Raw genomic sequence first — 13,576 nt, 5'->3', positions numbered from 1 at the left:
AATTGTATCTTCTCGTGGGAAAAAGATTGATCTGTTTTTACCCAGCCATTTATTCCTAACAAAACAAAACAAAACAAAAAACCAAAAAATTTTAACAATGTGTTTGCTTCTTTATTTATTCACTAATATCCAAATAACTTTTTAAGATGTTCTAGTCTAATATATATTGATTTTCACATTACATTTCATGTATTTCATACTTCCAATAATTCTATAAAGTGGGTGTTAGTAATTTCCATTTGACAGAAGAGGACTTTGGGATATTGAAAGAATACGTAGCTATCTCAGGCTCTTTTAGACAGAAAGAGGTAAACTTTGGACTTCAGCCTATCTGATTCCAAAGTTCTTAACAATGGCATAAAATAATGGTTAGCACTATCTTGGACGTCTTTTGCCACCCACATTTTCCAAATGATACTGAAGCTAAATACATTAAAAAATACTGAAGCAATCACGTTGAGTACATTGAGTAGTTCCAAACATAAAGCTATTCTGTCAGAATGCATTGCTAAGAAAACCCCAATGTATATTGGCAGTTTCTCCTCTGGGAACTTCAGGAGCCAAAAGACAACCAAGGCTTTTCACAGGCTTCGTGATCATTTTCTCAGCGAGGTCTCAGCGATGAAGAGTGAGCTGAATAAGAGTAACTCAGAGTTGACAGAGTTTGTTCTGCTGGGATTCAGAAGATCTCCAGAAGTTCAGATTCTATTATTTGCACTGTTCTTCTTCATCTACATGGTCATTGTAGTGGGAAATATCAGCATGATAGTTGTCATTAAAATAGATCTCAGACTTCACACGCCTATGTATTTCTTTCTTAGAAATTTGTCCTATTTAGACCTCTGTTACTCCACAGTCATTGCTCCTAATACTCTGGCTAATTTCTTGTCCAAGGAGAAGAAAATTTCTTACAATGGCTGTGCGACACAGTTCTTTTTCTTTGCTCTCTTTGCTGGAACTGAATGTTTTCTTCTGGCGGTGATGGCATATGATCGCTTCTCAGCCATTTGCTCGCCTTTCCTCTATACTGTACGCATGTCTCCGCAGACTTGCGTTCGTTTGGTGATTGGCTCCTATATCAGTGGATGCATCAACTCCATGATCCAAACAGGTTTCACCTTCAGTTTGTGTTTCTGTGGAGAAAACAGACTGGACCACTTTTTCTGTGATGTCCCAGCCTTGATCAAGATCTCATGTTCTGACACCTTTGTGAATGAGATTGTGCTGTTTGTTCTCTCTGCTCTCATCGTCGTCACCACCACAACTGTCATTCTGGTTTCCTATGCTTATATCCTCTCCACCGTCCTGAAGATCCCCTCAACCCAGGGCAGGAGTAAGACCTTCTCCACCTGCAGCTCTCACATCACTGCGGTGAGTTTATTCTATGGGACTGTGTTCTTCATGTATGCCCAGCCTGGGGCCATCTCCTCTCCGGAGAAAAACAAGATTATAGCCATGCTCTATACTCTCATCATCCCTATGTTAAACCCTCTGATTTATAGTCTGAGGAATAGGGAGGTAAAAAATGCTCTGAAAAGAATACTGTTAAGAAGAATATCTTTTTGATAACCCTCAGCCATTTATGGAACTATGGAATAAAATCATTGACTAAATGTAATGTTTTCAATAGTTTTCTTTGGTGTAGTTTCACCTGAAGGCGCCTAAAAGTTTTGGAAACTAAAGTTCATGTTTTTTTAATCATCAAAGGAATGTTTAAAAAATGAGTTATAAGCTCAAAATAGTTTTTTCATCTTCCTACTTAATTAGTTTATGGTTGTTGTTCTTGTTATGTTTTGTTTAGGTGTATTCAAAATTGCACATCATAAATACAGTACTGCTAAATTGAAACATAAACCTTAAATTTATTAACATAATATCTACTTTTATATATGTATATCTATCTATCTATCTATCTATCTATCTATCTATCTATCTATCTATCTATCTATCTATTTATTTATCTTGGGGGTGAGGGAGAAAGAGAGAGACTACTGAATTTCCTATGCTCTGATTTTTATCTAAATCGTAATCAATTTTGTCACTATTCAATCTTTGCAAATAAGCATTGCAAGTGCTATGGTCATGTAAATCGTTTGCAATATACCATTAAATCTCTCAAACACAAATGCTTCCATCAAGAAAAAACAAAAAAATGAATGTGCAAAAATATCTGCACCAACTCTTGGAGCTTTAATAATAAATATTTGGATATTTTTCTAGTATTTCTTATGCATATTGGTCTCATTAATTTATATGTTCTTGGGTCATTTTAAAAAATCGTGTATTGATTAAACATCCTTATTTTCCTCTAGATTTGAAGCTCTATCATAATGGAATTACATATAATATTGCATCAAAAATTTAATCCTTACGATGATGTAGTTATACATACTTTCTCATTTTTGAAGCTGATAATTTTATACTATTTTTCCTTCCTTAATTAAACTTGCTAAGGGTGTTATTTCACGGCATTAAAGTTCTGAGTTCTATATCATTTTCAGATCATAATAATTTTAATTTCACTTCCCATGATTTTCTCGCTTAGTTAGCCTTCTCTTTCCAACTTCATATGCTGAATACTTATTTTGGTTTCCGTTTTCATTTTTCTTAGATCAAGAGAAAGATCAAGGAATATTCAGATAAGGTATTTTAATTCAATGTAGTTCATTTCTTTAGACAATATATTTATTTATTATTGATTTCTAGTTTAATTATCTTAAGTTCAGAAAACTTAAGCTCAAAGAATTTTTGGTGGAATTTGTTTAGTTTTAATGTTTGTATTATAATATTTGGTTTTAATATTTGGATTAGGAGATAATACATTTTTATAAATATTCCATGTATTTAAGAGAAAAATGTCTAGTCTTTTGTACACTAGTAGATTGAATCCTACAGTCTATTAAAAATAATAAAAGTAATCACTATGACCGATATAACCAGAAATTAGTCATAGTGGTTATTTTTATTTTATCAGTTAGGCATAGATAATTCAATATTAGATAATACAGAATCACATTCACTACATTACTGATTAAAAGATTAAAAACATTATTACCTTAAAAAATGCAGAAAAACTTTTCATGCCAATTTATGGTTTAAAAATTAGTAAACTTAGAAAGAAATTAACTTCACTAACTTGATAAATGTTTATCTATGCAAATTGAATGAAAACATATTATTCTAAATGCAGAAACAGTGGAAGCATTTTCTTTTTTAAAATTAGGAAAAAGACTAAATGTCTTTTATCCCCAATGCAGTTCAGCATTCAATTAGAAATCTGTGCAGCACATGAAGTTACCAAATAGAAATCAAAAGTATGAGGAATCAAAATGAGCGGTTTAACTATCATTTATGTAATAATTAACCAAGGAAGTCTAAAAGAGGAATATAGGGAGATTCTGAATTAAAGTACAAAACCCATTTGATTGACTATACCCCAAATATAAACAACTACAATATTTAACAAAAAAATGCCATTTACATGTGTATCACAGATTATCCAATATTTAGGACTAATTTTAACAGAAGATTATGAAAACTTTGCATGAGAAATTATAAAATTCTTCAGCTTATGCAGTTGAGAAATATTGTTTAAAAGTACAGATAACAACAACAATGTAAGAAAAGATACATGCATATAAATATAATAAAATTAAAATTTTTATAGCCATTAAAATTTGTTTTAAAGAAAGTAAAATTACTAGATATAAAATGAGAGAATATGTTCACAATACATGCAATGACAAAAATTTATAATGAACTCCTATAAATCTATAAGAAAACTACATTCAAACTAATGTGATAATGGGAAAAATTTATCAATATACACGTCATTGAAAAGCAATATGCCCAGTAAAATATAATGGACATTTTTATATCAATAGTGATCAGAGAAATGGAAAATCAAGAGCAAAATGAAATCCCATTTTACCCACATTGAACTGGGAAAAAAAGGAAAAAGCCAGACCAGTGCTGGAGAGTATATAATCTACAGCATGTTTTCTCAACAGAGGCTGTATTGTTTCGAAGGGGTAAAAATATTTTCTTGTTTTTGGTTAAATAATTTTATCCTTTTAGGTATATTATTCCTTTTCTGTATCATTATTTTTATGCATATATACAAATAAAATTTTTTTTTTGTATTTTGAATTACAACACATGAGCATGTTTATGGTATTAAAATTTCATGGTGGTGACTAGAAAAAAAGTCTTAAAAAGGCTCTTTGGGTATGATAATGAAAAAATAAGATTGAGTCTACAGGTGATCTATAGGTTGTATTTTTTGTTATAGTTGGTATTCTAATTAAGTGAAAATAATTTGACAGTTTGGAATCATTTTATAATCCAAAGATTCCACTCCTGAATATGTACCCATGAGAGTATCTTGCATATGTAATAGGAAAGATAAGTATATGAATATTCTTAACAGCAGAATTCGCAAAATAAAAGCTCAGGAAATAAATCAGATGCTCATCAGTAGGATTTTTTGCTAAATAAAATATGTATTCACATACTATACTATTAGGCAACAAATAAATTGTAGCTATACCTACAATAATAGTGAATCTAAGCAATAATATATTAAGGGATGATGGGTCAAAAAATCACGTATAGACTATTTTTATTTTTAAAACTTAATTCCATACTTTATTAGGATTTCATCAGTTTTTTCTTGATATTCTTTTTAGGTTCCAGACTATCACACTGTATTTTACTGTCATGCCTCTTAGCGTACGGGCTGTGACAATTTCCCCAACTTTTCCTGTTTTTGATGACCTTAAGTTTTGAGGTGTGCCAGTCAGATATTTTGTGGAACACCCCTCAGTTGAGGTTTGTCTGCGATTTTTCTCATGAATAGACTGGCATTATGGGTTTTGGGGAGGAAGACCACAGAAATGGACTGCCCTTCTCATCTCATCGTAGCACAGTTACATGCTAACATTAATGTTGATCACCTGGCTGAGGTAGTGTTTGTCAGATTTCTCTACTTTAAAGTTATTTACTCCCTTTGCCTACTGTGCCCTCTGGAAGCAAGTCACTAGGCGCAGCTCACACTTATGGGGAGGGGAGTTAAGCTCTACTTCCTAGAGGGGGAAATACATGCCTCAGTAGTTTGGAATACTGTATGTGAAATGCTTTTAATAAAATAAAAGTGCCTAAAATTAAAATACTTAGGAATATTTATGTATGCAATCAACTTATATTTTAAAGATTAGCAACTGAATGATTAATGAGGGAACCAGAATATGTTTCTTTGGGGCTGGGAGGAAACAGGTGGCTAAGATAGGGAAGCATGGGGCTAGATATCAGTCATAAAGTTCATATGCCATCCAAAGATGATAGCCCCTGGCATGAAACAAAGATTATTATTAATTCATGAACACTTGAAATCCAATGTATTAAAATTATAATACAGACTTATCCTTTGCATTCTTAAAGATCTTCCTCCTTTTAACCAGAGACTTTTTTCATTTTATTAGTAGTCCATTCACATTTGCAAATGAATGATTTAACTTGCATTTCCCAAGTGACTAATGATATAGAGCATATTATGTTTTTATTAGACCTTCATATATTTTCCCTGATAGAATGTATGTTCAGATCATTTTTGTTCTATGGTACTGTGATGCTTGTTTTCTTTTTACTGATTTATGTTAATTCTGGACAAAATTCTTATTCAGATATGTGATTTACACATAATTCCTTCAAATATGTTGTTTATATTTTGATTATTGTAACAGTGTGTTTGAAAGATCAGAGGTTCTTAATTTTAGTAAAACCCAACTTTTTTTTCATTTACTGATTGTTTTTGAAGTTGTATCTAAGAAATTCTTGCCTAATCCAAGTATATATACACAAATACATTTTATTCTATGTTTCCAAAGAATTTTATACTTTTCTGTTTGCAATCAATTTTATGATAGTTTTTAAATTAATTTTCATACGTGGTGAAAAGAATAAGGTTTTGTGTTTTTTTTTGTTTTTATTTTTTGGTATGGATGCCCAGTTGTTATAGCACCATTTGTTGAAAAGATTATCCATTTCCATTGAATTTCATTTGTGCTCTTGATGAAAGTCATTTGGATGTATTTCTGTACTTTCTCTTTCCTTCATCTGTGTATCTTGGTCCCAATTCAACAATGTCTTGACTACTGTCACATTCTAATAAATGTGATGAATTGAATTCAGTACACCAAGATGTACATGTTCTTAATCCTCTAGCCTATGGGTGTGAACCCATTGTAAACAGGACCTTTAAAGATGTTATTTTTAAATTAAGGTATTGCCCAACCAAAGCAGCGTGGGGTGGTGGGCTTTAATTTGGATTACTGGAGACCTTTTGCTTTTGTGTGTGTGTGGGGAGGTACAAGGTCAGGGAATTGAACATGGGTTTCTCCCTTGAAAGGCGAGCATTGTGCCACTGAACCACTCATGCACCCTGGAGGCCTTTTAAAGAGAAGAAGCCAGAGTCAAAGGCCACAAAGAGAAGCCAGAAATCACCGGGTAACCAGAAGAGAAAGGAGAGGACATGGTCATGTGACATGAGGCACAGATACAAGCAAAGGAGTGATGAGATTGAGGCAAGCCATCATCAGACGCCACTGACCAAGGAGGAAGCAAGCTTTCTAGCCTCTGAAACAGTGAGATAATAAATTCCCATTGTGCAACTCAATGCCTTGTGTGATATTTGTCATAGCAGCCTGGAAACTAAGATAGGTGGTGTGAGGCTTCCAACTTTGTTCTTCCTTTTCAAAGTCATTTTGGCTATTCTAAGACCTTTGCATTTCTAAGTAAAATTTTAGGATAAGCTTGTCAATTTCTAAAAAAGAAAACACCTTTGGTGGAATTTTTATTAGAACTGAGTTGAATATATAGAATAATTTGGGGAGAATTAACAACCTCTTAACAATGCCATGTCTCCCAATTAATGTATATGCTATCTTGGTCCATTTATTTAGGTTTTCTTGAATTTCTCTGGGCAATGTTTTTTATTTTACAAATATGGGGTGTACAAACTTGCCAGATTTTTCCCTAAGTATTTCATATTCTTGATGCTATCAGAATGTTATTTTAAAGGAGAACGCTGTGCTACTCAGACTCTTGCAGAAAATTGGAGAAGAAGGAATATATCCCAACTCATTCTGTGAGGCCAACAATTCTTTGAAAGTATATACGTCTCTCATTAATGTAGATGAAAAAATTTTAATAAGTTTTAGAAAATCAGGGCAGGCAATGGTAGCTCGGTGGCAGAGTTCTCCCCTGCCATGCCGGAGACCTGGGTTTGATTATCCGTGCTTGCCATAAAAAAAACAAAAATAGAAAATAAAATCTGAAATATATAAAAAGAAATATTTATATTCTCTGAGTAATGATTTCTTTTATTTAAGAGCTTTTGTAGTTCTAAAACTATATGATTATGCTTCAAAAATAGTTATTAGGAATGTGAAATGAGTAGGAATACGAAATGATAATTCTGGAAGAAAGCACAGCAGATGAGAATAGCCCATTCTTACACAGAAAAAATTCTTTCAATCTCAATTGAAAAAAAAAGTGTGGTCTGGAAGGCAAAAGAATATGTGTTTACTTAAAAAAAAAAAAAAAGAACCTCTTGGGCCCATATAGCAATAATCCCAAAGGGGCAGACTGTGCACATTTTCGAGCTTATGATTTTATCAGAAAAAATAAATAAATAAAAAAGAAAGAAAAAGATACTACATCACATCCAGTGAGGTCTATTCCTATAATACAAGGTTGGTTTAACATTTTTTAGTTCTTGTATCTCTTTTTGTAAATTTTATCTAATTTTAATACCTAGATGGTAATGCCATCTGCTAATAAACCATTTTACCCCCAATACAATGATGAATAATGGTGCTGAGAAGAGATCTTTCTCTTATTCATATTAGTAGGAAAATACTTTTACACTATTAGATCTGATGCTATAGTTTTATCACAGAAACACACGGACAGGTTGTGACAGTTCCTTTATATTTATAGATTTCTGGATTTTTTTTTTATCGGGGATAAAGGTTGATATTCTTCCCTTGTCAATTGAGATAATCATACGGTTTTTCTTTTTTGTCTGCTAGTATGGTTAATTACTTTCATTAATTTTCTAGTGAGGCTAGATATACCAAGAGGGTTTAAGTGGAAGTGTCTTAGGACAATTTGGAAGTGCCCATAAAGGTTGTTGGCATACCTTTCTTTTTCTTCTGTTATTAGTAATGATAGAATAAGTTTTGTTCTTCCTCTTTGGTTTGAGGGCTAGCATTCATTAACAATCATGAGATGTGCATCAAAACTTAGTGGCTTAAAACAGCGACCATTTACAAGCTCATTGTGCCAATTTGAAAGGATTTATGTACCCTAGAAAACTGATGTTTTAATCCTAATCAATCTTGTGGGAGGAAGTTTCTTCTAATCCCTATTTAGTACTATAGGCTGGAAACTTGATTAGGTTATCTCCATGGAGATGTGACTCAATCAACTGCATGTATCAAACTTGATTGGGTGGAGATGTGTCTCCACCCATTCTAAGGGGTCTTGATTAGTTTACTGGGATCCTATATGAGAAGTATTTTGGAGAAAACTTCAGAATGCCACTGAACCATAAAGCAGAGAGTCCACCAGCCAGCAACTTTGGGAGATTAAGAAAGAAAACACCTCCTGGGGAGGTTCATGAAACAAGAAGTCAGAAGAAAAGGCTAGAAGACTTCACTATGTGCCCTTCTGGTTGAGAGAGAAACCCTGAACATCATTGGCCTTCCTTAACCTAGGTATGTTTCCCTGGATGCCTTAGATTGGACATTTCCATAAACTAGTTCTAACTGGGACATTTTCTTGGCCTTAGAACTGTAAACTAGCAACTTATTAAATTCCCCTTTTAAAAGCATTCAGAACAGAAACCATTCTGTTTCTGAAATATTGCATTCTGGCAGCTAGCAAACTAGAACACTCATCATTCAATTGCTTGTGGTAAATGTGGCACAAAGTCCTCCAGAATAGTATTTTTTTAAATTAAAGAATGCTTTTGTGTTCCTTTTGCATAAAATTATAATCATAAGACATTGAGAACAGAAGAGCTTCCTTTTTTTGATTCAAGAATCAAATAAAAATCAGTACAATACTATGCATATTAGAAAAGTGCCTTGTTTTATAATGCTACAGTCTATTTTGCACTGCATATTTTTTCACCAATTCTTTCAATACAATAAGAAGTTTCCTCTTGCCTGTTCTTCCAACCAGATGAGGCAGAACACACTATTTCACCATTGATATCCATAGAAATGTACAGACTACAGGGGTGTGACACCAGTTGATTTTGTATACAGGGAATGACTTGTGGCAAGCCCAAGCATTATAAAGATGATATCAGGGAGCCAATAAGGAAGTCTAAGAAGGTATATAACTAAGGGAAGTTTTCTAAGGAAAGGTGGGCACTAAGTGATTTTGGAATAGAAAATCCAGGAATTTCTAGTCTGTAAAATTAAAAATTTATCATTACTATATATTCTGATAAATCAAGTATATATGTCCTAGAAATGACAGTCTGTTGAATACTAGTGGCATTTCCAAGATATAAAAATATTTAGGTTTAAAATTTTGTTGATATTTTTTCATTTGAATAACAAGTGCACAGTTTCATGTGATTGTAATACAACCCTATGAAATGCAGTCTTCACAATTATATTCTAAGACTGAAAAAATTAATAGTTTGAGTGAAAAGGCCTCATTTCCTAGATTTATCAACTCCTTATAAGCAATTTTCAAAGAAACCAAGTGCACTTTTTGCTTAAATCTCAGTGGTGGATGGTTGGTTAAATGGCCACATCTAGCTGAAATAGTCTAGTAGCAAGTATTGCCATTCTGAGTGAAATCAAGTTGCTGTTCACTAAGGAAACATGAGAGAATGTAAATTTGTGGATTTCACAATTTCAGTCACAGTATGATATTCCATTCTGAAGTATTTTCTAAAAATATCCAGCTGGGTTTCTATGTTTGTTAACTTTGAAAGTTTATAGTAAGATATGAGCAATCAACTTTTAGGTATGAAGACTCATAAATTCATCAAAACATTTTCACAAGGCATATTATTTTGATTTCCTTTTAATTATGCATGTTGTCATATAAAAAGAAGAGCATACACAATTTTCATGTAGAATGTAAGGAATTATTATAAAATTTATCCAACATCCACGTTACGAAAAAACATCATCATTATCAGTAGGCTGCTGTGTGCCTATCTCTTATTACATCATTTTCTCCCCTAACAAGGTAACCATTATCCTAATCTTCCATTAAACATTTTCTTGATTTTAAAAATAATTTTATTTAGGCATATATTACTAGATAACATATTGCTTAGCTCTAAAAATTGAAATAGTACTCACAAACATCTTGAATGTGTGCTTCTTTGTGTTTTTTGCTTTATGTCACTTTCCCTAACTTCAGTTCCAAACTATAGGTCAATACAAAATATGTCTGCAAGGTAAAGTAAAATTTATTCTGGTCATCTCATCCAAATGTCTTGGAGGTGGAAGGCATTATACCAAACAAAGAAAATTAAGTTAATCTGGACAAAGTTCATCTGAGCATTCTACTTTTAGGTTAAAACAATAATATTTTACAATTTACTATATGCAGATTATATGTCAACTAAATAGTACATATAAATGAAGATAAAACCAGGAGGCATATTGAAGATGTGTCTTCGATATATATATCTGTTTCTTGAGTCACAACAGTGAGTCTCAGTGGTGCAATCTGGACTACAGTCTAGATCTTTTGTAGAGCTATCATTCTGAAATCTCACTTTGTCTTCATTATTGGGATTCTCCTTGATTCTCTCCTGCTGGCTGTTAAATAACTGCCTAGCTATCAGTTTATTTACCCCTTTTGTGTAGCACATTCTCTAGAAGCCTTTGGAGGAGGATGTATCAAATGCACAGTTTTGAATTTCGTTGAAAATTTTACCCTCAAACTTGATTGATAATCTGACACAGTATAAGATTCTATGTTGGAAATAAGTATCCTTCAAAATGTTAATAGCCTTCTACTATTGCAATCTTATCATTATATATACATGCAAGAACTAAAAGGCATTCTAATACATGTTATTTTTCCCTGTATAGCTTATGAAATTTAATAATAATGCACTTTTGTGTAAGTCTGTTTTCATCCATTATTTTTCTGAGTTCTAGTAGGGCTCTTCCAATAAGGAATGTTAAATCCTTTTGTTTGTGGAAAGCTACCCAGGTATTTTTTTGATCATGACTGCTGGTTTGAAAGGATGTATGGACCCTAGAAAAGTCACGTTGTAATCAAAATCCCATTTCATAAAGGTAGAATCATCCCTATTCAATACTGCATGTTTGAAACTATAATCAGATCATCTCCCTGGATGATGTGATTTAGTCAAAAGTGGTTGTTAAGCTGGATTAGGTGATGACATGTCTCCACCCATTTAGTTGGGTCTTGATTGGCTTATTGGAATCCTATAAAAGAGGAAACATTTTGGAGAATGAGAGATTTCTGAGAGAGCAGAACAACATAGCCATGAGAAGCAGAGTCCACCAATCAGCGACCATTGGAGGTGAAGAAAGAAAATGCCTCTTGGGGAGCTTCATGAAACAGGAAGCCAGGAGTAGAAGCTAGCAGATGATGCCATGTTCACCATGTGCATTTCCAGATGAGAGAGAAACTGAATGTGTTCGCCATGTGCCTTCTCACTTGAGAGAGAAACTCTGACCTTTATCCGCCTTCTTGAACCCAGATATCTTTCCCTGGATGCCTTAAATTGGACATTTCTATAGACTTGTTTTAATTGGACATTTTCTCAGTCTTAGAACTGTAAACTTGTAACTTTTTAAATTCCCCCTTTTAAAAGTCATTCTATTGCATTCCATAAGCTAGCAAACTAGAACAATTACTTACCTTTGCTTTCTCTGTATTTTATTTTTTGAAATCTTAGTATCATGTTGGCATTGTCCTCTAACATTCATATCTTTAATTGATGTTCTTATAATATCAAAACTTATCTGTCCTGGGATATATAAATCTCCACCAAAAGAACCCAGAATTAACTAAGACCAATTCAATATTTCCATCTGCCTCAAAAGTTCTATACTGGATGTGTTTATAGGGTAGTCAAGATGGGTTTGAATTAATCAGTCAACATTTATTGAAAATGGCAGTACATCTTTTCCAAAACTTAAAAAAAATGCACTTACTGGCATCAATGTAGATGCTTGCTGAATTAATTTTAGTTCTGTTTAGTGATGTGGATTTCATCAGACTACTAGACTCAGGTGTTAGAAAGCCTTTCCCTTAGCCTCTGATAGTCAATCACTGTTTCCTCCCAAAGCATTGATTCTTCATCACAATTAGTCTTAAGATTTTCAAAGCCCAGGTTGCACACAGACCAAACCCACATTCTTAGTGTTGGCTTTTAGACCCTCTGATTCTTCCTCTGCTCATTTCCCTGCCAAGAGGTGGTGACCAGGCAGATAATGTGCCTGAGTGAGGTAGGTTAGTGTTTGGCATGGAGTCATTAAGGAATCCACACAGGGCAGGGAGTTAAAGTTTAACAGGTTTATTGAAGAGAAAGAAAGCAAAGAAAAGGCAAGGGAAAAGGCAGGCAGGTGGGAGCCAGTGAAACCTGCTGGTGAAAGGAAAGAAAAAATGACTCTGGCTCTTTGTTGTGAGAGCTGTGCTTTAAAGGGTAAGTGACCCCGGGAGGGGAGGGTGCCCTTCTTCTTCCTTCTTCACTGTCTCTGTTTTGACCTGTTTGCTCCTTACTTTTTTGCCTCAAGGAATGTTTGGCCAGGGAGTCACAAGTTACAGCAAGGGAGAAGAGGCCTTATAGGGGGAAGTAGGCAGGGTAGCCATGATGACATTTTAAACCAGAAAGGGTTTGTGCCATGTTTTTGCAGCTAAACATATTAGAAAGCATTTTTGATGTTAATAGACTGTCAACTTTTGTGCTTACCTCTATTAGAAACTCATGAGTTTAGACCACTGCAACAAGGAGATCACAAGTTTCATTCCTTGTGACCTGTCATTCCTACCTTTTGATTAATATATATACTTGGGCTGGTTAGGCTAGATTTAAGGGAGGGAGGCAGGGTGCCTTTTGCCCTTCTTGGCTACTTCCTGCTGTATGAGGGCAGTGTTTGGGATTTTGGGGACTGGGAGCAGGATTTTCAATGCAGTGGTGGTCGGGGACCAAGTTATCCAGTTCTCGTTTTGTGAGTTTTTGGTAGCCTAGGGTGTTGTTCCTGAAAGAGCTTAAGAGTAACATGTTATGAACCAAGGTAATTGTGTGGCATAGAAATTGATTTATGAGTTTGTAATACTGAGGTGCTAAGGGGAGAGGTATTAATAAAATGATAAGAGGCCTTATAGGGGGAAGTAGGCAGGGGAGCCATGATGACATTTTAAACCAGAAAGGGTTTGTGCCATGTTTTTGCAGCTAAACATATTAGAAAGCATTTTTGATGTTAATAGACTGTCAACTTTTGTGCTTACCTCTATTAGGACACCTAGAGTGCTTAGCAGAGGTAGAAGAAAAACATTA

General features: G+C 33.9%; 1 protein-coding gene across 1 annotated transcript; it reads left to right on the top strand.

Annotated features, from left to right (window-relative positions):
* Nucleotides 1–621: 621 nt before the first annotated feature.
* LOC143690082 (olfactory receptor 9S13-like) lies at nucleotides 622–1,566 on the top strand. The gene has a single exon (XM_077168076.1). It carries the CDS (start codon nucleotides 622–624, stop codon nucleotides 1,564–1,566), a length of 945 nt encoding a protein of 314 aa, XP_077024191.1.
* Nucleotides 1,567–13,576: the final 12,010 nt, after the last annotated feature.

This window comes from Tamandua tetradactyla, chromosome 7 (assembly GCF_023851605.1).
Source record: "Tamandua tetradactyla isolate mTamTet1 chromosome 7, mTamTet1.pri, whole genome shotgun sequence".
NCBI lineage: Eukaryota > Metazoa > Chordata > Mammalia > Pilosa > Myrmecophagidae > Tamandua > Tamandua tetradactyla.
The sequence above is the reverse complement of the archived record's forward strand: the minus strand, read 5'-3'. Positions and strand labels throughout refer to the sequence as shown.